We start from the raw sequence: 25922 nt of genomic DNA, 5'->3' as shown, positions 1-25922 counted from the left end.
CTCCCTCATCTTCAAAATTCTAAACTGCTGGAAAAGATTTTGCAGTCTCTTCAACAGCACAGCTGCTAGGTAGAGGTAGTTCATTCTTTGAAACAGTGTTCAATCTCCAGTTATATTTTAAAATGCCATCTTACACAAATTATTGCATATGTATTTGCAAAGAATACCTTTTTGAGCAACAAATATTAAGTTCTGATTAATCAGTGGAAAGTAATTTTAAGATTTACAAACCCAATATATATTTATAAAGGAGCTGGCTGGATATGAAAGGGCTAACAGAAGTACTACAAACCTGAAAATCAGGTGGAACCAAGAATTAGCTCATCCTGATAAGGCTGAATCCTTGACAACACCTGAGATCAAGCAATCCGCTTCAGCTATGGACTTGAGCCTCACCACATCTAACTAAATCACTGCTGCAAGTCCTGCAAAATTCTTGTCTCAGAAGAAAACAGAAAGCATGAAAACCCAATACAAAGTCTACATAGGAGGAATCAAAGCCAAAAATGTTTAAGTGCTGAGTACTGAGAAAGTTGAGTGCCTCTTTAACATCCTAGTATCTCACATCTTAACCAGAGACTGCCGTTGTTGTAGAGGATGAGCCAAAACAATCATATCCTCATTTGTCAATCGCCCTTGCAGTGCTTTGTATTGGCCTGGAGTCAGTACTTTTTTAGGCCGGGTATCATCAAACTTGTAGAAAGAAGTTATGTGAATCTGACAGGCATTTTTTTAATTCATGGGTTGTCACAAGGTTCAACAAAGAAGTCATAAAAATATCAAACTTTTCTTTAGCAACTTACTTCAAGATGGCTATTACATACTCCAGGACAGATATAATCTACACATTCTTCAAATCTTAGCAACAATGTGTTATAGGCAGGTTATTCTCAAAAGTCAAAACAAAATCCACCTTTAAAGTACGTTTGTACTGTATTAATTAAAAAAAAAAAATCTAAAGAGGGAGAAAAGAAACAAGCAGAAGATAGGGATTTATGTTGAAGCATTGAGAGGTACAGTGACTGTGTATATATAGTACCTGCCTCCAAAACTCTGTGGACGGTGTGTTTCCATCTAAACCTTTACATATTGTCTACACATCCACCAATGAGAGGAGTCTGAAATGGGAACTTGGCAGAAAAAAAGCATATAAACAGGGGAAGTGGGAGCACATTCTCTGAGCCAAAGGCTAAACAATGCAATACTAAGGTACTGTGATGCTAAATGTGTCTCTACCACTTCGAAACCAGATTATAAACTTCCCTTTTTGTTGCAGACTGAGGAGATGATCAGCTATTGGGTAAGGTTCATTTCACTTGGCGTTAACTATCTACAGCACAGATGTCCACAGCTGGGTGATCTCTCTAGATTCCCACCATAGGCAATAGAGATTTGGTTATCAGAGTGAGGGGAATTTAGGATGTATTTCATCTAACTTCTACCTGTTTATGCTAGTGCCTACTTGAGGAAGAGACAAATCATACCCTAACAGGACTCAACTGACCAGCTCTCTACTGTCTATAATGCAAGGCTATTATGGCTTGCTCAAATATAGGCCTGTGCTGCAGTCACCAGGACACAACCAAAAGAAGAATCCCATTAAAGTCCTCTTCATTCAGAGTGCCTTGGCAGGGAAAACGCTGGAGTCCTGGAGGAGGCTCTGGCTCCAAGGAGGTTGAGCAACACTCCCATGCTCCCACATGCTTCTGTAGATAAATGACTGATGCATGCATACATCTTCAAGATACCCTTCATCAAAACTTACAATTCAAGTGCTGAAGACCACCACAGCCATAGAGAAGGAACCTCTTAATAGTAAAGTGGTATGCTAGTTTATTAATGCAATTTTTCACAAGCATTCCATACACAATGGTTGAGAGGGTATTTGTTTGCAAACTGCCCTGGAGACAGATGGACTGATATAAATATTTTTTTTTTAATAATTTATTCAGAAATCATACTTTCAATGGATCAAGCATTTGTAAATTCCTTCCAAGCCCACTGAGACAAACTACTAATGAAGGAAAGACAGAAAATCTCCCTAGGATGTCATAAGCTAGAAGTATTTGTGTAAAATTATTGTCATAGAAGAGATAGCTTCCTACTCTGTGAAAAATTATTATATAGCAAAGCCCTCAGAGCCCTCTCATGAACCAGGGCTCCTGTGTGATGAATACCTGAACAAATCTAAAAGGCCATCTCCATCCTGAGGATAATATGTTTAAAAGATCTAAAAATACATGAAATTGCACCAGTGAGCTCCAAAATTCCATGGAAGACCCTCCCTAGGCCCCCTTCTCCAAACCATTTTGACAAAATAGATTGACAAGGTGGTGGATCCATATCTCAGAAACTCATACTGGCAAGATCTTGCAGGACACTTGTTGAAAATGAGACCCTCCTTGTTACATCTATTTTAATTGCTGAATTAGGATTATTCTTTACATCTTTACATATTAATATGTGTACATACAATTCATACTTCTATAACTGCCTCTCACATCATGATACCACACATAGAATGTGTAATTTTTACCATAAATTGTTGCCATTCCTTCAGCTTTATAAATCACACATACTATTTAGGTCTGTCTCAGCTGTGGTCATTTCCTGGTCAAGTAATTTGTGCAATTTTTTAACATTTTTTTCTCTTTAGATGCCATAGTATTTCTCTGTTGAATAGCCCAAATCCCTGTTATATAATTAACTAATGAAAATAACCCCTATTCTATTGTCATTTTTCACTTAAAGCATCACCTTCTGAAATAATTTTTGCCCATCTTTTGTCACTTTCAAGTTAACAGCAAAAAGAAAATTTTTCTTCAGCAGTCAATTACCAGGCAGTAGTCTTTGCCTAGCTTAAATGGCTGCAGCTTATCTGGGATGCTCAGCCTTAAAACCAAGATTTAACAAGAACTTCACTGGCCTTTTTATTGATACTAGAAAAGTGCACTATCAAACTGGAGAATAGAAAAGGGAAATCAGTCAAGAAGTAGGCCTGCATAAAAAATTAAACTTGCAGGAAGGATATAGAAATCAATTTTTGACTTGAGGACCTGGAAAATGAGATACACTTAAAGACAAATTCCAGACCAAGTTCTTGGTAGCTCCCAAAGAAGAGGCAAGAATTCAAGACAAATTGTTTTCATACAAAACACAGGTACCACATTGAATCATCACTTTGGAAACAGCCAAAAGATGAAGACAGCAGAGGGAGGACAAATACTGCTATGCATACAGTTGTGTATATAACATATATAGCGGGGCAGAGCAATTATTGATCTGAAATTGTTGAAATCATCCAAGGTGGTGTACGGACTGCCAGAAGACCTTAACAGAACCAGGAGACGTTTGAGGTTCATATGAATACTGTTTATGACAATAAAGGGCTCTTTGGAGTAAAGGCAGGGGGGTTCTAGCTGAAAAGAAATCAAGTGTGATTTGAGAGGTGGGATGTAAAAACAGGACATTTCAGAGGACTGATAGAAAACAAGTTGAAAGAAAACCGAAACAAATATACACAGTAATATTCAGCTGATAATATTTGGTATTAGCTACTTAAGTTTGTCAGCCTAGCTGCCTCTTTGAACTCAGCTGCTGCTAAACATCATATCTGCAAGAAAAAGCAATCCATGGCCGAAAGGAGAGATTTCATAGAATAACAGAATATCCTGAGATGGAAGGGACCCAGAAGGATAATCTAGTCCAACTCCTGAGCTGTATCTTTCAAGCTGTACCTTTTATATTTAAAAGGATTATGTTTTATGAAGAACTAATCAATCAATAAATATTACTCATCCTGTTCGTGTTGAATGGGAAGCTTAAAGAAGTGTGAAGGAACAAGGTAACAAAGCCCATAACATTCCATTTCCATGCACTGTCATTTGCCAGACCTATAAGCATAACAAACCTGACTTCTATGTTACATGACACACACCCTTCAAAGAATCGGTTCCAGAAAGGACAGCTGCTAATTATTTCCACATGTTTTGTTAGAGTTTCTACCTTCAAAACACTTTGGATAACCTGGGTAATGGAACTGATTTGTTTCCAATGTGCTGTCAATTGAGGAAGTGAATCTTTTCAGGCCAAAATCAACACCAGTGTAGTTACTCAAATCATTGGTCTTGGTGGGGCTCCTCAGACCAGGCAGCAATGTAAGATCAACATTTACAGCCTTACTTTAGATTATGCTATTTAAAGCAAGATGATTTACCCTGTCAGATTAAGGACTGATGGTACAACTACTCGAAGACAAATCATTGTTCAGGAATGTTCAGTCAAAAAGATAAACCCAGAAAACTCCCCCTCTCTATAACCTTTCTTAGAAATAATGACAGATGTCATAGATGTAATAACTAACTACTCACCCATTCTTTTCTGCCAAAACCACAAAAGCAAAAATCAATCAGGCTAGTCTATCTGTGAAGATGCATCAAGTCTATTGAGATTTCAAAATGTCCTGCTGGAAAACTCAACTACTTATTATCTCAATGCACTGATAGAGAAGCTATTTCTCTCTCCCATAACTATCAATTTTCTTAAGTTCACTGTCCCCAAAATACTTCTTGATCCACATCATTTGACATTTGTGTCACTGGTAATACGGGTTAAACTGAAGAAAAAATATAGTACAAGTGGTAGAAAATATTTTCAGAATTTTGCTGCTTGAGGAACATAAGATTTCATGAAAGACAGAGCTTTTCTTCTGGATGATACAAAAAATAATTAGTCTTCTGTGATGAGCTGTGAAAAATCTCACATAGCCAGACAATGTTGTTTACTCAGCTCTGCTTTCCATACTGAAATCCAGTACTCTATTAAAAAAATGTTTTATTCAGTCTATACTTATCATTAATGCTGTAGAATACTAAATCACTGGTGAATTCAACAAAGCACAATATTACTTCCAGTAACCTATATTGCCTACCACAGAGAAGAAGGATATGGCCAAAATACCTTTCTCAACATTTGATAACTGAAAACACGTAAACAGAATTTCCAAAAGCTATGTGGGATGTCAGTATGTCTTTATGTACGCGGATAGAGGTTTTGGTTCCACTAATTAGACAATACATTCAAAACCTCCCTCTGAATAGAAATCCAGGAGCCTTCCTAAACATGGAGTCATCTTTAATATTTACTAGGAACTCTGTGCAAATGTAGTCAGACTATTCAGACTGCATTGAACCAGATTTTCATACTGTGTCTCTTTCCATCTATCTGCTTTTTCTGATTTATTCTTCCTCACATACCACAGAATTTTCATTATGATGAAAAAATACATATACTGTTTGCAAAGTCTGAAAGAGATAAGGCACCCTAGGACATCTATCTTTCTACACCTTTAGTGTTTCCAGTTTTGTTTGTCCTGTACGGTCACTCTGTATCCCCAAAGGACAAAGATACCATAATCTCTTCAATAATACTACAATAGCAAAAGCACACTAACCAGTTAGAAAAGGCATACAAAATTAGACACACACTTGCTGAGATTAATCTGATCTACCTGTATACATATATTTAGCATTAAATTAGGTTTGATTCTTTATCATTTGGTAAATTTCCATTTCTTAAAATACAGATGACATTACAGATGCTGTTATCTTGAGACAGAAAATAAGATGATGGTACACAAAACCCCTAATAATAATAATGGCTTGCACTTACCTCTTCTAGGGCCACAGAATTATTAAAGTTTATTTAGCAGGTCTCAGGAAAACCTCCTTAGATTAAGTTCACTTACCCAGTCTATTTTATCCACATTCCAATATTTTTTTAAGTCTCGGAACTGCATTAGCATCCCCTTCAAGCCTACAACAATAATGCTTGCTAGCACACACTGCAAAGAAATAAAAAACAAAATCCATTTGCAGACTCAGTAGGGAAAACAAATGCTCTTTTTTCAATTTAGCAGTCAATATTATAATTAAATTATCAAAAAACTGAAGTTATTGTTTAAAAAATGGGATAAGCACAGGTCTCCTGGTGACACAAACCTAACAGTATCAAAAACTTTTTTTTTCCTTTTTTTTTTTTCATTTTCTTTTTTTCTTTGTTTTCTTTTCCTGAAGGCAATCTCTAAGCCACCTAATTGTGAAAAAAAATGACAGAATCTTCAGGACTTCCCAAGACTTTCCATGCATCACCAGACCAACCACATTCTGCTATAGTTTAGGGGACTCAGAAACAAATCAGCACCCAACTTCTACACAGTGAAGAATTTTAATTCCCCTTCATCACTACCTAGAGAAGGCATGTAGAGCAAAAAAATCCATTAAGTTTGACAAAATAATTTCTTGTTCTCCAAATTGAAAGGGGAAGGAGATGGATGAAGAAATCTTCTGAAGCCATAAAGGATGGAGTACAAAGTGATAGATTTGCAGTGCACAGGTGGGGAGGGTTGAAAAGTAAAATATTAAGAAAGCAACATATGAAAAGGTTTTTAAAAATATGGGTAAAAAGTCTACAGGAAACAAATCAACATTTACATATAATCCATATAAAAAAATGAAGGGAGGAAAGCAGTGTAGAAAGAAAAAGGACACATTGTGCACCCCTCTTCAAGTGTCCTTACTTAAAATAAACCATAAAAGGATCTGTGTTTGAAAAGTGAGAACCTTCATGTGACACTATGTAAACAACAGCACAAAGTAAATTTAAAACACAGTTGTGTTAAAATTTCATGTACAAACATGGCAGAATTATGGATAATTTTGGAGCTGTATTATGCATCTTTGACATGCCTCTAGTTAAAATTAATTATTAATTTGTAATACCAAAAGCTAGATATAACTTATGTGAAAACACACCATATTGCTTTACAGACTCAGTGTAGAAGATGTATTCCATGACAGAGATATAAGAATACCTTATAATATCTCTGTAATTAATCTTAGATCATTATCTACAAGTGTTTGTGTCAAATTTATTTGAAAAGCAAAGTCATACATCATATTTATAACAGGAGAAAAATTGTGGATCTTCATTAATTTCTACCACATTTTCTCAATTTACAAATCCACAGCAATCTGGATATATATTTTTCATAAACTGTGTGCCAAAAGTAAGTAGAAGATAAATGCTTTCTTATATAATTACATGATAGCCTCTATATACAACTATACATGTGTAAAATCTATATGTATTATGTTGTCATCTTTGTATTTTGATTTTGAGACTTGCTGTGCCCTTACCTGTTGTGGTAAGGCATTAGCTGTTTTTTTCTATCTGCTAAGCCACAGGAATGCGGCGTTCAGATCACAGCTAACCCTTGCAGGAGGTTAACCTCCACGGGAAAGAAAGCACAAACACCAATATGGTCGATGCTATCTGTTTGATTTATTAACTGCGCAATTGCTTTATATACCCCTTTCTGTACATCGCGAGATCTTTAGTTCCCTGTTCTTTCCGTGCATCACGAGATCTTTTCATGTGCCTCTGTTTTTCCTGTACATCGCGAGATCTTCCGAGCCTCTCCCCCTACACTTACCATTCTTTCTTCCATTGAAATTAAATAGAGCTCTTCTAGAAATAGTACTATCTTTCCCTTAAAGAAATTAAGTAATTAGAAAATATTTGACATCTTTATAAAAGAAGATAAGTACTGTACCATAGGCAGCCAGTACAGCATAGGTCCAACTGCATAGATCACCACAAGAATTAATAGACAAGAGATAAGGCAAGCCACCTAAAACAAGAAATAAGAAAAGCAGATAATTTAGTCTAACAAAAAACCCAACCCAAAATCAAACCTTAAAATGTGTGAAAAGGACTAAGTATCAAATATTGTAGATAAAGGCAAGAACGGGATGTTGAAGATGTTAGCTGTTAATGTATCCATGGGTTGCAGATGCATATAATTTCAGTTTTAATCTCTGGTGTTTACCTTCAGCCAACTACAGTGAAAACATAGTAAGAGATCGCAACATCTGTGCTTGACCCTGCTGACAGCACATAAACACAGACCACAGCATCACCTACACACTTGGTTATTTAATGAAGTGTGTGAGTGTGCAATGTCCCAGAAGTTTCACAGCACCCACTGTCATTCTGTAACGTATTTATAGCCATACACCCTATGTTGCACTAAATAACAGCTCTGTCATAGCACTGAGCAAAAATGATATATGGAGAACTGTGTCATCATTTTTTCCCAATTCTAACTTCTTTTACTGGGATCAACACTGAAAGGAAACTGTTGTGTTAAATCAGAAACCACAATGATTTTATGTTAATATCACCGGACTTTGCTTTAGAAAATGGAGGAACTACTTTTTCATATATATAAAAAATTATAATTAACGTAGGTGACATGAATCCAGACAAATATATGGTCTCAGAATAATATGTTTCTTCACAGTATTATATGTTATTAATCTGGTGGAAAACTGCAGTAAAATTTCAGTCTCCTACTCCACTCTGACTGCTCACAAAGTAGAGTACTTTTGGCCTCATTAAGATACAGTCCAGATTCACAGAAGGTTTTTGATGATAAGTAGACAGATGCTCACTTTATTTTTATATTGATAGTATGTTTCTTTACTAAAATAATTAGGTTTCATTTTAAGAGACAAGTTGTTAAAAACAAAACCAGACAAGTTGTTAAAACACTAGAAAATTAAAGCCATGGTGTACTTAATACCATCAAGAAGTATAGACAGAGCCGTTACAGAAAAAGGGACACAAAATCTGCTGGTGAAGTCACAAGGAACTTTTCCCTCCTTTTGCCTTCCCAAAAAGAAAAAAAAAAAGAAGTGTTGATTCTATTTGAAGAACATTTCTAGCTCATGATACAGTCCTTCACTGCTGTTCTCTCCCAAGAAAAGATACCACTGAAGAACAAATGACATCACTGAATCCCAGGTATAGCTGTTGGAGAAAAAAGGGCTGCTCTGAGCCCCTGAAAGGCTCTTTGCATTTCTTTCATGACATATGCCACAGTAAACTGACTTCTCTCTATGTAGTCAAAGCAACTCCTCACTTCCTTATGCCTATGATCTGACCAGCATTTATTAGTGTGTTCTTTTCATCTCTTCATTCTGCCTAGACAGCCCCAAAAGTAGAGGATTAAGTAGATGTGCTGCTTTCCAAAAAGAAGGCAGGAGAGAGAATTTTATGTTTATTAAAGTACTCTCACAGTGCTAACGGATGGACACATTAACTTTTGCTATACATTCAAACCAATGGATAAAACCAAGCAGATACTTGTTATTTTTACCATGTGCTTCCTCCTACCTTGAAATCAAACTATGGCGGTTTCTTTTTCCATTTCATATATTGAATAACCTTCTATGGGTGTCTTTGCCTACATGTATCAGAGCCAAATTGATCAAATACCTTATATGTCTTCAGGGTATAGGCCTTCAAGTTACCTTAAAGCTTCCTTAGAAAAGCCATGATGCAGTACAACTGCAAACTGTACTGTTGTGAACAGGTAACAGAAGAGGATGTCTGTGAGGATAAGGTCACATGGCATGACACTGAATCCAACGCAAAGATATGAAATAACTAACAGCAAAGTGGTAGCTAAACTATTTGCATGTAAATGCTTTTCAAGATTATTATTGGATAAATTATTCATTATGATTAATTGAATTCAAGAGTACTGTGTGGCTAATTAGCAAGTAATTAACATATAGAGTTTTGAAATAAAGCCCTGTATCATTTCTTAATATTGTGGTATCCGCATGAGAAATAATTGTCGGTCATGGTCAAGAAGAAACAGTACCTATAGACTGTACTTGGCCTTGTCAGCTGTACCTCATTACCCTTCTGCTTGCAAGTAATGTCCTTTACACAGGCAAGAGCAACGGTTGTAAAAAGACCATAGTAACAAACTCCAAAGAACATAACATTTATATGGCAAGATGCCACTGCTGGACCCTTTGGTCTCGGAGGAAGGAGGGAGAGGCTGTGTTTAGGGGCTGCCCCAAGGGTCTCCCGGCTGTGGTGGCCCACGTGGTGCCATCACACACAAAGGTCACAGGTGAGGAGTTTGCTCTCTTGTTCATGAGCACAATTAGGACAGGTAACAGACTCACAGGGTCACTATCATCATTTTCATCAATTGCAGTTCCCTCTTTTCTGAGCTACTGCAATAAGAACTTGTGGGTTCAGTTTCCAACGGTAGGAAATAGCCAAAAACATCCTTAGATATCTGAGCGTCATCTCTGTGGGCTCAGTGTATACTGAGGGACAGGACAAGTACACCATGTCACAAGGCAGAAACTGGGAGATTACTTGTTTTTTTTTTTTTAAGTAAGCAGCTCTTAAGGTTACTTTCACTGTATTATGAAAATCAGATAGAAGCACTAAATTAAAACTGATTTTTTTCTAAAACTTCAGCTTAGCCTGTACCATTAAATCCATTAAACACCATTAGAGGGCACTTTTGTTACAGTGCTGACAAATTCACGTGAAATTGAAATGGCTTATGTGTGGCTTCCTGCAGTCTGAAAACACAACTTCTAACCTCTTTACTGCCATAGACTTTAGAGTTTATATTGAAATAAAAATGTAAAAATGAATAAGTGGAAGCATTAGTTTTCCTAGTAAGACAGTTGCTGATCAGATGCAATTCCATACAGATTGTTAAAAATGATAGGGCAGAGTCATTTCCGAGGAGAGAGGAAAAGGGAGAATAGGGAGTTAAAATGGATAAATCAGTTCCAGTGAGCAGAATCATTCTCCTTAATTCTCCTACATACTTCACTCTAACCCATTACCTGTGTTTTGGCGCCCGTACTGTACAAAAGTGCCGTCCGTCCCATCGCTGCAGCACTTGGTATGCAAAAGAAAAATGAGGGAATCACGTTGCTGAGGCCATGAGCCAAAAATTCCTGCAAAGTTGTTAAATAGAATATGTTTTTTTCCTATTGTTCTGTCATTTCAATGCTTCTTGCCAACAAAGGAGTCCCCTATGTAAATATTAGCAATGACAAAGGATGGCCATATTTCTGAGGGGAAAAAAATCACATATGTACATGATAAAAGATCTCCCAACAGAATATATGTTTTCACAACTCATATCTAATTTGAATGATAGAGCTGCTGCACCAGACTCATCAAAAGCAGGAGGCACATTTTGTTCACAGAATAAATGGTATTGCTAAGTTTTGAAGATGAAGTTCAACCAAAATATTTACATCTTGATCCCCATCTAATTTTTAACAGGCCAGCATCTCAAGTAGTGGGATCTGGACAGTGTCCAGGATTTTTCTGGCTTATGATTCTATTGGAAAAAGACAGCCACTGATTTTTTTTTTTTTTTTTTTTTTTTTTTTTTAGAGCATGCTTTAGTGAAAGTGAAGTATGGTAGCAATACTATCTGCATGCTGTCTTTCATTACAAATGTATTTGGTGTTTATTTACACCCAAAATGCAGACATGTCTGAACAAAGATTTATAGAAGAAAAAGTGGAGAAACCACCCTGTACAGCTGAACAGTGTTCTCTAAGAAAGTGCCCCAACTTGGCTGCCTAGCATAAGTCTTCTTCCCCAGACTGTAAGGAGCTCATTTGTCTGCTGAGGGCCATGTGTAAGAAAAGACTTCAGTACTGCTAGAAGTGCTTAGGATACAAATGCTATTGTATGCAGCCAGGCCAACACCTAATCATAAATTTGTCTTCAAAACACAGGACAGAACCACCTTAAAGCTCCCCACACAGCCTCACACACCCACGTGCTACCATGCAGAGCACTATGCCTGGCCCCTGAATGCAATACAGCTACACCACTCTGCTGCCATTGTAGTCTCTGTTCTCATAGAGGTTTTGCTCTTTTGCTCCATGATTTGGTGCAGACATACACATAATTTCCAACACCTCAGTAATGTGTAAGCTACAAGATTTCCAAAGGCACAGAAAGACATACAGGTTGCTGTGCTCATTTAGCTCCCTTGAGACAAAGAACATTTAGCTCCCTTGAGACACATCGCCCTGAAATCTGACCTGTATTAAGCTCAAAGCATTTTCCCTCTGCTCCCTAGAAAACATGGCTCTGAAGGATCAACAGAAATTCATGGCCCAATATATTCACTCTGAAAAATATTTTCGAGACCTAAGTAGAAAAGAACATTCCCACCATATTTCCCAGTGACATAAGAGCTGTAAAGGACAAGAGCTGATGTAGCAAGACTGACCTGTCTAGGAAGGTGTTCAAATAGACCTCCAGCTGCAAAACCAACTACTCATTCAACTTTATGTCATTCATCTTAAACCACTTAAGAGAAAGGTGAAGGCAGCTTTTTCATCAATCAGCACTCTTGTCAGTTATCTAAAATTGAGTGTTTCTTACCACAGTGCTTGAATTATTGTCTCCATGGATCTACAATTAGCTTGGACTTACCCACCTACCACGATGATCAGTGGGGTAGTACAGAAAGTAACATCCCACTTTTATTTAAGGATGTCCACTGTAAAGTGGAACTCTACATAGAAAGCTCCTATGGCTGCAGATTTGGTAGCACTCTCTGAACCCATACTGCTTCTTTTACACAAATTTTGGATGAGACCTACTTTGCATAAACTTCATTTTATAATGTCAGATAAGTCCTGGGGCTGTAAATACATGGTTTGTTTTTAGAACTGCTTTGTTTCTTTAGTCATTGTCTGATTTACCATCTCAGCTTGTCTTTAACAGCTCAGCTGCCAGAGGAGAAGCTGTCTAATCTTACAGCATTGGAAAACTCATTAACTCTCAAATGCTGCACCAAATGCAAACTACAAGACTATCCTTGAAGAATGTGCTTCCCCAAAAGAAGCAGCTCAACCACCTAGGGCATTCTGCAGAGATAGTTTGGACTAGATTTGAGTTTACTGTAATCACTGGAAGACCTCAGGTTGTCATATGGAGCATACCCTTTCCTACTGGGCATTCATCTAGAATAAATTTCCAAAGTGGTGAAGCAATTTCAAATCTTACTGACAGTAAGGAGAAAGAGCTTTACCTGGTTGTCATCCACAGTGTATTTAAACTTTTTAGCAGAGCCTTGGGCAAGAGCCAATGATGCTACATAACCAACCAGTGCTACTCCGAAAGCTTCAGTGACTACTTCAGGCAGGACATTCATGGGTGGTGTTTTCGGTGATGGTAATCTATAAAAAATAAAGACAGTCTCTTTTGCAAAGCCTGATACATAGCCTCAATATATTGGTAATTCATGAAGATACAAGAGAAACAATCTTTGCATACACAGATAATTTTTGTAATACTTCTAAGGTGACATTTTTCAATATTTTAGACTAGTAGGATCTGTGGGGAATTTCAGAGAATTTGCAGAAGAAGATGAAACAGTTTCAGATGTAGTATTCTATTTACAGACTTCAATTTGAGAAATTATAAATTATCTCCTTCACCGACAGAAGAAATCAGCAACGTTTTTTCCCTATTTTGTAATGCTCAGTAAAAGAGACTCTGCTGTATATTTTTTCTTTTTTATCGTTGGCTTTCCTGCAATGCTTAATTTAAAACTTTTAAACGATTTAGTATGCATGTAGGTTATGGACATGATGGACATTTATTCCATCTAATGGAGACCTTCTAATGGGAACTGGAATGAAATGCCTCAGTTAAGAACCAAACCAGCCCAGATTGTCTCTGTAGTTCACATAAAGGCTTCGGTCTCTCCACAACACAAATCACTATGCCTAAAAGCCAATTTGTTTCTAACGCTCTCCCCTGACAAGGCACTTAAATATTTCAGGTAAATACCTTAAAATACATAGGAATGATCCCAGCTTTGCTTCTGTTTTTCAACACTACAGAATCTTCTCATACAAGGTTAGACAGAAATTAGGCTCCTAATTAAAGCTTCATGAATACAATTTAACTGTGCATAACGCATATTGAAAGGACACACTTAGCCCTGTTTTAATCTCAGATACATAGCATGTAATAGCATGCCATAAATACTTAAAAACTATTGTATTTCTCAGCAACTTTATTTTATTTCTAACAGTGCAAGCTCCCACACATGCACTCATGCTGTATTGGACTTGTACTTTGTGAAATTTAGGGAAGCCTTGCAATTTCCAAAGAGGAGAATACAGAACAGCTGTGCTATTCCTTACCAGACCTCAGAGTTTGAACATTGACATCTAATATAATTTCTCTTTGCAGCTAATTGTACTGATTTTTTTTCCTTCTCTTCAAGGTCATGGAGAAAGTGAGAATCTCAATATCAGAATATCAATAGTCAGAATATCAATAGACAGAATGCTATTTTCTAGATTAAGCATATCTAAATCGTTTACAATTCCTCAGAAACCACATTTTTTAAAATTACTATATAAGTGAGTGGAGAAGTACAAAGTGTAGTAATCTACAAACCTTATCTCATCACAAGTCCTTTCTGCTACAACAACCAAGGGCAACCCTCAAAAAGCAGGTTGCAATAATCTCATAGAGTGCTCTGCCCTCCTGTTATACATCCATCAAACATCATCAGTACCTAGTTTTTATTCCATAAAGTAATAAAAAAGCTATGAAAATATGCAGGAAAGCCTGCATTTTAATTATGATCTCTATACAGATATATCTTGTAAACATGAGGTTGAATTGTGAGAAAGAATTTGAGGAGGTTGGAAATGAACATAATCTATTTTTGTCATATCTTATTTCAGAAAACTACTTCGAACTCTTCAGAGACTGTTCTCAGAAGCAAACACATTTAAAAGCCACAAGCTAATAAAAAACACATTACCCTTCAGGAATATGTCCCACAACTTCTAGCCCGTACACGTATTCCATATCAGCATAGTAGCAAGCAATGGATGTAGCAATTATCTATTGATTCAACACAGAAAAAGATGTTATGTTTCTATTGCTTTTAGCTTCTCACATGGTCCCTATTATCGCCATACCTAAGCACATGACAGTGTTCATGCATTTATCCTTAGATAAATCCAGTAAGACAGGGAAGTATTATTATGAAAATTTTTGCAAATGTGGAAGAGAGTCAGAAGAAACCACGATCTGGACACAATAATGAGTTTAGAAAAGATAGCTGAACAAGGACTGTAGTGGAGTTTGTACGTTCTATGTTAATGAATGGGATCTGTACAAGTCTCTGTAAAGCCTCAGGAACCTTGCCAACCAGTGTTCAAACTGCCTTTATGCACCACGCACCCCAAACCACTGCCATTCACATGAGCAGCTTAAAAAAAATTCGTAATTTAGGCTGTCCTGAGGGGTCTGACTCAGTTGATGTTCTCTGTCAACTTCGACACAAAACACAGCGGAAGATCTGGCTGCCTCTCATTTTTATGTTCCAGCAGGTATAAATCTTGCTTGAGAGAGTGGAAAGTTTAGCTCTGGGGATGTTCACATTCACTTCCCATACTTTTTATGAGATGGACACACAAATTCCAGCAGAACAAGTACAGGTTCTAGTCTATGATCCTCAGTTGGCTGGAACATTTTATTCAGTATTGTTTAAATTTAACACAGAAACAGATCTTAGACCAGAGACTAGAACAACACAACCTTCTTTTCCAGCATTTTGCCCAAGAAAAATCATACTTCTGTAAATATTTTTTTCCAACAAAAGAAGAGTAATTGTAATGATCCACTCTGAAAAGCACCTTCATTTTTTAAATTTTCTTTTAGAGGTCTAGAGTAAAACAGAAACCTTCTGTCTTGCTGCTTATTGTTTGACTACACCTTAATCCTTAAATCAGGGATTTAAAATGTGAAAGCTAATTTTAATTTAGCCTATGCCATCTGAAAGGAAAACAGTAAGTAAAATTACAGAAAGAAATAGCATAGCTATTTAACTTTGTTGCAGATAAAGAACAAGCAACAGCTAAGCCACAGCTACACAGCACAAGACTTGCCTGGAGTTACAATGTGCCAGGTACTTTTCATTTTCTATTTCAAACTTCTTACACTTGAACATTCTAGGCTTCATATTCTTGTGATTATGTAAAAAGTAGTAAACACATGAAAAATATTATACAAATTGGGAACGTATGTCACTTCTTAATTATTTAGCCAAACTCTTTCCTGTTCTTACATTTAACATACGGTCATGAAAATTAGCTATCCATTTAATAAGTGGCAGGTGTGGCTGTGGGTCAGTATAGACAACACAGTAAACTTCAGCAGATTAGTTGAACCACTGAAAGCTTTGTAAGCAAAAAGTCCGATATTCAATTTTGTACTTACCAAAACTAGATCGATGGGAAGAACAACTTTAATGTTTCTCTGAAATTTCTCATTCAGTTCTTTTACAAGTACAAGCACCACAATGCTCAGCAGGGAGAGAAGTAAAGCCTCCAACTGAACTGATCTGATATTCTCAAAAATGTAGGCATAAATCTACAGTGAACGGCAAATCACAATCACATATCAAAAAGTACATCATTTTGGGTTACATGCCATGGCATATTCTACACAAATTCACACATCTTAAATAATCTGTGAGAGCTGAATCAATACTACAGGACCGGAGTCATCGGACAAACTGACCTACACTTAAGATTTTGCCAGGAAGAAAATCACCAATTTACTATTACTATGGGTGCTTGAAAACTCAGAAAATGCAGCAAATATTCATACATACGAATTACAGTTTTCTATTGGTAGAAGCAAACGAGAAATTTACAGTATATGTGATATGTATCCTTTCCTTATTCAGCCTTATTAAATCCAGTGTGATAAGTGAACATTGCACAAAAATGTTGAGATGCGCTTCCATGCATGAAGATTTATTTTCCATAGTTCTAGTGTCCATAGCTCATAATATCTATCAATTCTAATAGGAAAAGTTACTTCTGAGGAAAAACTCTAAAAGACGGAAAGGAAGGAGAAAGAGGAGAGAAAGGAAGAACAAAAGAAAGAAAAATGCAGTAGTGACTGGAGAAGCAGCAGGAATCTTCTTGGATGAGCATCCTCTTCAGGACATCCTCTCCAGGGCACAAGGGGATCCATCCATATATTTTTCCAGAGGAACTGTATAGCTTCAGCAGGGCACACTCAGTCCCCTCTTGGTTGCTTTTGCCCATTACACAAAGTGTTCCATGGAGCATGCTGTGATCAGGTCTGAATGCTCCACATACTAATCAGCTGTCAATTATTGGCTATTTAAATAACTAATGTTCTCTACTAAGCCCTGTTTCTTTCCTTAGCATAAACTTAAAAGCGGCAAAGCAAGAGGTAAAAAGAGTAATGAATGGAGGAGTGAATCAGACATCGGTGGCAAGTGCTTTCCGGGCGAAACTCCACAGCAAGGTGCAGGAGTTACAGGTGCAAGGGTGCAAGTGGTGGGGCTTGCTGGGCCACGAGGTTCCAAGTCCTGCTGCCGCAGGCTCTGGGATGTTGGGGAATGGCTACATCACTGCATGTGAGAGGCAGATGACAGTGCTAAAAGAGGAAGAGGAGACTGAAGCAGATCTATGGAGCTGCAAATGGGAGGCCTTCAGATTTTCAAAGGTTAAGGTGTGGTACAACATGGGTAGAAAAATACACTTGGGTCTATGATGAAGAAAGGAAATATGGTGCTGAATATAAGGAACATGTGGAAAAGAAATACAGAATAAAAATAGAATGACTATGGGTGATGGGTAACGGGGATCTTTGATGATAAATACAGTGTATTCATCAGGATTTCGTTCAGGAGAATGCAGTTCCCTTCACACCAGCACAGATGACAGAGTGAACTGTAATTCCAGTTCTACTCTGAATTTGAGGGTCCAGAAAATGAGGCATAAATCAGTATGATAACAGATTAACTGAAAGTAATGAAAAAATTTACAAGTTTACTGGAATGGTTAGAAGGGGTGCAGAAAGATAGAGGGAACTTCTGTCCTGATAAACAAATAATCAGATCCTTATCACAAGTTATTTTCAGGTCTCATGAATAAAAGGAATAGTCTATTTCCTGGAGGAACAGAGAAGCATGAAAAAGAATATAATACCTATTACTAAAGCTGCAGGATAAAAAAAAACAAGGTACCCTCAGTCCTTTGAAATCTGCATTTATATTCTAGGAACTATTGTGTAGCCCGAAATGTAAACCATAGAGAGAACGTGAGTTAAATCTAGGATGTAGATCTAGACTGCATCACAAGTAACTTCTTAAACCACAACATAAAGGATAATAAAATCAAGCAACAGAGGCTTGAAATAATAAAAATATTTTTAAAAAGGTTTTTTTCTCTGGCAATGACGAAGACAACCACTAAAATAAATGAAAAGTAACACCTGTATTTTTATCAAAATAAAGATTAATCATTTTCTGCCCAGAGAACCTATTCTCAAATACATGTATAATATTAACAAGGTCTGACAGTTTGGAGCCTAAATACATATATTTATATTGGACAGGAAAAAGTACTAGAAAAAATTATCTCAGAAAAGACCACTGTTCTAGCAGAAAGGTGGTCAATATGATGACAAAATTATTTTTTACTGACCTGATTCTGTCACTCCTTGAGGAAAGATGCTCATTTTAAAGAATGATTAAATTAAAATAACTTCCTGATTATTCCTCTCTCATACTTTCTAAGAATATTTTCATAATTTATGAGAAAAAACAGATTTTTTTTAAAAAAATAAAAATGTTCCCATAAAAAGGCACAAAATGTAATTTTCCTCATAAAGAGAAAAATTTAGTCCAGTCCTTTGAAATCTAGCCCTTGGACTTTTGATTAAGGATACACAGCATAACCCAGCACAAATGTTTCTCGGAACACAAGAAAACATTTTAAAATCAACTTGTTAAATAACATGATCTATATATGTCATAAATATGAAGAATGGTAATCAAACCACAGTTTTTAACCACGTATTGCCCCACTGTAATCAGACAATATGTGGATTGTGTCTTGAGTGTCTAGGGACTAGTCTCTGTACCCATAATTTTCCAAGAACACATTTTCAAGAGAGCACAGGACTTGGCTCAGTGCCAAAGCAGAAGCTGTGATTAATTAGGACAACATGAGGCAATCTGGAAAACTATACTGCAAACTGTGCCCACAAACTCACCAAATGCTGAGCTAGATCTAAGGTGAAGTGGTAAGAAAAGGGGGAAAATTGATTTGATTCCTAATTGTCAAAGTCAAAGAGATGTGAGCTTATTTTGGAATGAACAGTGTCGAGTTGAAGTGTCAGCATTAGTTTTCTGTGTTTATGACATTTAATTTGATTTTCCTAGACAAAATGAAACATAAGATTGGGTGAATAAATATAATTTTAATAAAAGTTTAAAAAGAAATATGCTTAAGCTTGTAGAATTTCTGTCTTTCTTTGCAAATTGACTTAAAAAAAAAAAGCTTCTATTTAATTTTTAAAATACATAGCCAAATCTTGTAGATCTTCATCACATCTTTTTCAGAATTTGCAACAAACACTTTATATGGACTTCCTAATGTATTCTTTGGTCTTTCTCTTCAAATCATGCCCTTCAGTATGTAGCCTACATCAGCCAATAAATGAAAAAGAATGAGACTACTAATGCTTCAGAGCTCATATAAATTCAGTAGCACCAGCAGCCCTATCCTCAGAGTGTCTGTAGTACACCGAAACTATTCTGACAGTAATATATAAATATTAAATCAATTACTACAACAGACTGAAGAACTTCCACTGACTAGTCTGTTCCCAGGTAACCATTCTCTGATAACCTAAACACACCCATTTGATGATATGACCATTTCACAAGCCACTCACAGGTTCTTCAGAAAGAAAGAGCATGTGGCTCTTACACATGAATGTCGTTATCACACATTAGCCATCACTCTATACTATACAGTTCACATGTTAGACTGTCCAGGCAGTTACTGTACTTATATGAGCTGAAAGTGTAAATCCTAAATGTAAGCACCTAAAGGTGAAGTTTGTAATAGCACTGGCACCTGATGCAAAAGAAATATTTATAAATGTTTTCATCACAAATATTACTAATTCAGTATTTTACATATGTTGATGATGCACTTACTGAAATAATTTAGAAATTCTGTAGCAGAATTTAGCTTGATATTGCAGTGTACAAAGCCGGTTTTTGTGTCATTATAGAATTAATAATAATTATTATTAATAATTATTATATAATTCGTAACATGTCATAATTAACAAAATTTAAAAATACAGCAATGATATATTGATCCATTTGTAATTTGTTTTTTATTTTTATTGCTAGTTTTGTGTAAGGATTTTTAATGGAAATGATTCAGCAATATTATGAGGAATCAGTGAACTTTGGCAATTGATGCAAATTTGTACATAAGTGAAAAAAAACCAATATTCTAACTTTGCACACTGAATACAATGAATGTCCTTATTCTCATGGGAGATTAATGGCTTTGAGTGCCACTATATTTTCACATACTTTCATAGGGAAATAATGAACCCTGTAATGGTTTATATTCTAGAAAGTGTATGTATTCTGATGTATTAATGAAATTCTCTGAGTTCTTCTGTTTTAACGTATACATGAAAACCCAAAATATTAGTTCTAAAATGAGGCTGAAGCAAACAAAAGAATTAAAGGAACATATTAGTTAAAACAATACAGCTTAAGAGTAGATGACCTCATTGCATTTTCAAAAATGTTTCATTCTGCTGTTTCTTGAACAAAACACTGTGAGAAAAAAGTACAGGCAACTACTATGAACTGTATAGAGAACAAACTGGAAATAAAAGGGAAAAAAAGGACTGATAATGGGAACATGAAGGTTTTTTTCAGCTAATTGCAGCACAGCCACAAGGATTTTGCAACAAACTTGCAACACAACCACAAAAAAAAAACCCCTTTTGTAAATTGGGTTTGTTACGTTGCAGTTCATTTTGCAGTGCTGCATTTTCTCAGAAACTCGTGGAAGGATAAATATATCTACACACAGATAAAAGGCAAATACAGACACGTTTTTCTGTTTTCAGATACCAAGCAAAACTTGATGATGTTCTTCTTGTCTGTAGTAAAAATTAGATCTCACATGTAGTCTTCCTTCACCATTTTTCTCTTCACGTTCACCTTGCCTTTCCCATTCACAAAATGCAAATTGATGCTGCAATGTGCAGCTCAGTTGCAAATTTAATAAATTACATAAACTCTTTGTAAACACAAAAATCCCAGAGGCTCAGTGCCAGTGTAGTAGATTTGTTCTCCATATGCAAAGTTCGTTTTTACATATTTAATCATGATCTCACTTTCTATAAAGAATTCATTTCACTGGCTTGCTTTACTTTCAACTCCCCTATCACACTTTATTAAACATTCTTATTCTTGCTTTGCCAACCCAAAGGCTGCCTGAGGCGAAGCAATTGGCTTTGTGAGTGGGAGGTGTTTTGGAGTGGAGAAATTAAAAAAAAAAGTAAGCAAAAAATACCAGTCTTAGGGTTTCAAAAATTTGCAGTAAAGAATGTGTCTAGAAAGACGTGCCAAATTTGCCTTTCACTCGCATGTGCACATATGCACATTAACAGATATCTAATTAGTATAATTTTCATATCAAACTACCACCAGAGGGGGGGGGGAATGTTAAAATCTTAATCTGGTGTATCTGACTGAGACATTGGACCTGCTTAAAGCAACCCATTAGTCTAAATGGATACCAGAAACCTTTTAAAATATCTGTATGGTAAAATTGTCCTTTCTAAATATGGATACTTTTTAATTATTCTTTTAAGTTGTACAGAGCTGTTTTTGTTTGTTCATTTGTTTTCACACAATTCTAAAGAGCAATTCAGAACCTTAAAATATCAGGAAAAATTTTCTTTGGAAAATGTTCAAAGGTGTTTGATTTTTAAAGTGAAGTGAAGGGCAAAACTTGTTTCAGATACATTAAAAAATACAAGGGATAAGGGAATAGGTTACTTTCAAAGCATTCGAATGACCTCATTTATGATATCATCAGCACACCAACGTGGAAATATCACTGCTGTTCTTTATTATTGCTCATAATGTGTATTTTGATTATGTCTTGGCTGTGGTAATTAACACCAGTCACCTCTACAAGATGACAATATTCCTATATGTAAGTATAGTCTCCACAGAAACGCCACGAAAAAGATTCTTGTCACATTTTATATTAAGAAGTATTTATGAAAAGGTTTTTGAAGAATTAAAGAATATTTTAATATATGATGAATCATTTGTAACAGTCTCACAGGCCAACTGACAACTCATAAAAATAGCTGACACTTTTAGTTACGTCCCTACAGATAAATCACACCTGTTTATTACATGTCCCTAATTCTCATTAATAGATTGGTCCTGGAAAAAATTTACCAATGGATTATCCATGCAAAATGTTAGCAAATTTATAAAATACTATGAAATAACATTCTAAAAAGCAACATCTTCTTATCCCAGAGTTCACATTAACAAATTTCCAAAAATAATAGGAAATAGCACTTGCAGAGCAGTGCAAGAAAATATAGTCAGTGCTTTTAAATAAAGTGTCTTAATATAGTGACTAACTAGATGAAGCCTCACTTCATCTGGTAATCGATTCATTTATTGCTATCAGTGTAATGTAAATATCACCTCAGGAAGTAAATAAATTTTTATGATGATCAAAATATTTTGACAGATACTATTGTAATACTACTAATACTTCTGCCAAGAGATTATGCTCCATAGCACTTAAATTCAGGGTTTACTGGAATAAGTTACCATAAAGAATATGTTCTCATATCTTTTATGCAATAAGATTATAGAACTTTGCCCTTTAAGGTTTCAGCCAACAATATCTACTTTCCAAAGGAAGTAACCATGAAATTCTATGAAAGGCTGTGTGCATTTTATAAAAATTACCTTAAAGCCATACACTTGCTGTGTTTATGGCAAAGTAATAGCATATCATAAAGCAATACGTAACATATCTAGAGTAATTTTTGCATAGCAGATCTACAAATCATGGTTAATTTTCCTTTTACCACAATGGTGGTCAGGTTTCATTCTTCAAAATGTGAAGAAAATACGATGAGAATGATAATAGGATGTACCCCTCCTACATGTTGATCCAGAAAGAGTTAACCCTCCCTGTACAAGTGTGTAATTGCTCAGGATAATAAATGGATGTAACACACATATTTTAAATTTATTACTGTATCCTTCCAAAAGAGGACCCATTCCTGCTAATTCTTCATCAAGTTTTCCTAATCTGTTCTTACAAAACAGACCTAGAAAGATGAAGGTTTTGGTATTACACCTTCTGTTCATTCACAGACATGCATAACAAATTTCTTACACTTCTACATAGCCAAATAGCATAGTTATTTAAGAAAATGTTAGCTAATGGAATAATCCATTTCTTTTACTGAACTCACATGAAAAAACCCCAGTGGTCCCGATATATATGGCATTTTCATTCCCAGTAGGTATTTCACTTGCGAAGTCACAACATGTGTAGCTGCTCCTGTTGTCATTGCGCTTATCACTGGTTCTGTTAACAAGAAAGTGGCACTGCCCAACTGCAGCATAAACATCGCTACCTAAAAGGCAAAGGCATGAGTATCATCAGATATAATAAATGCAGCTTCCTGGGGATAGGACAATGAGCCAGCATCCTTTCAATAAACTGCAGGATAAATGTGATAAATACAAAAAGCAAAAGTCCTTTGAGGGACAACTAGTTGAAAATGGAACCCACTGAAACTCTGTGGGTTTACTTGAATTATCTTACTCGTATTGCTAATTTACCAGACTCTAACATTAGTTTAGTAACAAAAGCAGACTCAGAGAAACCATCTTCATGCAGTGCTTTTCTCTCCTACTCAAATATGTGAGCACACTAAACACTCTAAAAACATCAATTCGACACAGCAACATGAAGTAAAGCAACTCTAAAGGTGGGGGTATATTAAGACTCATTCCTGCTCCACTGCTATTCAGCCTGAGTAGGCAAAGGGCCACATCTTGGTCCAGTTTACCAGCTGCCAACATGTTGATATCAGGATTCCCAACGTTAGTAATTTCAACAGCTACCAAATTTATTAGGTGCTAAAACTAGAGAGATGAGTCTCATGGTGAGAGCTCCATCATCCCGCAGAGCCCTACCCTGCCTCAGCCTGCTGCACCATCAGAGTTCCCTTCCCACGCAGCCACACAAGCGCTTTGCTCCCCCCACAGACCCTTAGCCTCCTGATATCCCACTGACCCTGCACATACGGTTCAATACGCTGTGATACTTGGTGCTCTCATGCTACATTATCATAATATCAAATAGGTCAAATATCACCTGTCCATTATCTCTAGTTACATCAGTTTCATACACTGAGATTTCTGGTTGTGCAGGTATTCAAGGGACCAACAGAAGTTGCTTCAGATGACAGAGAATATAAAAATACTTACCTTCTTTACAAAGAAACAGGGATGTTTATATAGTTTTATGTTCTCTATGAACAAACTTTATAAAGTTATAGTAAAAGCAAGCTATTTTAAAGACCTTTAGAATCTACTTCCTGTGCATTTGAGAAACATTTGAAAGAACGTAAGGTAGAATATCTGTACACAATCTGAAAATTTAAAACAGGAAGAAAAATTCAACATCCGATTTCATAAACAATATCCTATATAGAAACTGGTTTTCTCTGCTAGAAAAAAAAAAAAAAGACTAGACTTTGGCTCAACTATATTTGACCTTGAAGATTATTTCAGCTTCATTGCAACTTTTACAGAAGTTAGTACAGGCATATAATGAAAGAATAATATTCCTCTCTAATTCAGGAATCTGGAATACAGCTGAATCTAGAACTATTGTAGATACTTTGTAGGAGTTTAGGACAAATACCCAAAGTACCATTCTGTACTACTGTGTTCTCCCCCCTTATTCCAGACTGCATTCACTCTTTTCCTCTGAAGAATGAAATTTGACAGCTCTTAATTCTTTGAAAAAGGTTCTTGCACACCTACAGATGTTACTGTGGTTAGCATAACAATCATTTTCTGATCCATATCAAAATATTAAATTCCATTTTAATTATCTCCTCTTACAATGAGTTCTGCAGATTCATTAGATAAAAAAGCCATTTCTTACTTCCATAATTTTTGCATTTGTTATTCTTCTGCCTGAAAAGGTACATGCTCTTGGCACAGAGTTGTTTATTTTCTAAGATGATTATTTTGTGCTTCCATACCTTTCCATGTCATCCTTTTGGAATATATCTTAGTCTTCCCTTCTTTATTTTGTTTTGTTCTGAAGCTAAAATAATCATTGCCAAATGTTATCGTTCTTTATGCCTGAACATCATTTTTTTTTCCACCTTAAATCTCACCTGTATGCAGTGAGCAATGAGTATAATAGCACAAAAGAAGCAAAAATACCAAACTGAGTGGCTTTTATTTTACCACAAAAACCTCTAGTGAGCAATTTCCTCTTTCATCTGAGAGATTAAATCTGAGACTTTTTTTCTGTTTCCCACTAATAGCATGTGAATGGCTCTGTACTACAATTAGAACATTGATTGCCATTCAAGATTGGACCCCAACAATGATAATTACTGTTATACCCTCAGTGAGTAGTAATTTAGTAAGTCAGGCCTAAAACCGCTAATTACTAACTTCAGATATTTTGTTTAGCTGTTTGTTCTGAGTGTCCCTATTCACACATTTAAAACATTGTTCACAGTAGCAAAGTTCAGTAAGAAACAAACTCTCCCTTCCCTAGTGAATTTTTGTTTTTTAAGATCAGTTTGCACTGTATGGATGTGAAATTTCTGTGTAACAGCTGTTTCCAGAGAATGAGATGGATGTTTAGCTGTGGATTCAAAACGACAGAGACAATTCCGTGAAGCACATTATATCACAGAGAAATATTAGCTAATATTGGCATTTCAGAGAAAGCTATTATGGTGAATTACAGAGAAATGATGTCATGAATGCAGAACTTAACAACTTCAGCACCACTCACATTTCTTTTTTTTTTTTAACTTTAAATCTCCAGCATTTTAGGGGGGTGTCACCCTGCTTTGCAGGC

At 36.0% G+C, this 25922-nt stretch overlaps 1 protein-coding gene across 1 annotated transcript in view; it reads right to left on the bottom strand.

Annotated features, from left to right (window-relative positions):
• Positions 1 to 25922, bottom strand: part of SLC26A7 (solute carrier family 26 member 7) — a 70709-nt gene that overhangs the window by 19020 nt on the left and 25767 nt on the right. The window contains exons 4-10 of the mRNA XM_026842464.1: positions 23275 to 23439; positions 16168 to 16320; positions 14705 to 14787; positions 12950 to 13097; positions 10728 to 10841; positions 7613 to 7690; positions 5747 to 5842 (exon numbers count right to left, since the gene is read on the bottom strand). Of these exons, the coding sequence (XP_026698265.1) occupies positions 5747 to 5842; positions 7613 to 7690; positions 10728 to 10841; positions 12950 to 13097; positions 14705 to 14787; positions 16168 to 16320; positions 23275 to 23439 (837 nt within the window). The remainder of the gene's footprint in view (positions 1 to 5746; positions 5843 to 7612; positions 7691 to 10727; positions 10842 to 12949; positions 13098 to 14704; positions 14788 to 16167; positions 16321 to 23274; positions 23440 to 25922) is intronic.

This window comes from Athene cunicularia (assembly GCF_003259725.1).
Source record: "Athene cunicularia isolate RWA chromosome 2 unlocalized genomic scaffold, athCun1 chr2_part1, whole genome shotgun sequence".
Classification (NCBI taxonomy): domain Eukaryota; kingdom Metazoa; phylum Chordata; class Aves; order Strigiformes; family Strigidae; genus Athene; species Athene cunicularia.
Note: the sequence above shows the minus strand (reverse complement) of the source record. Positions and strands in the feature narration are given on the sequence as shown.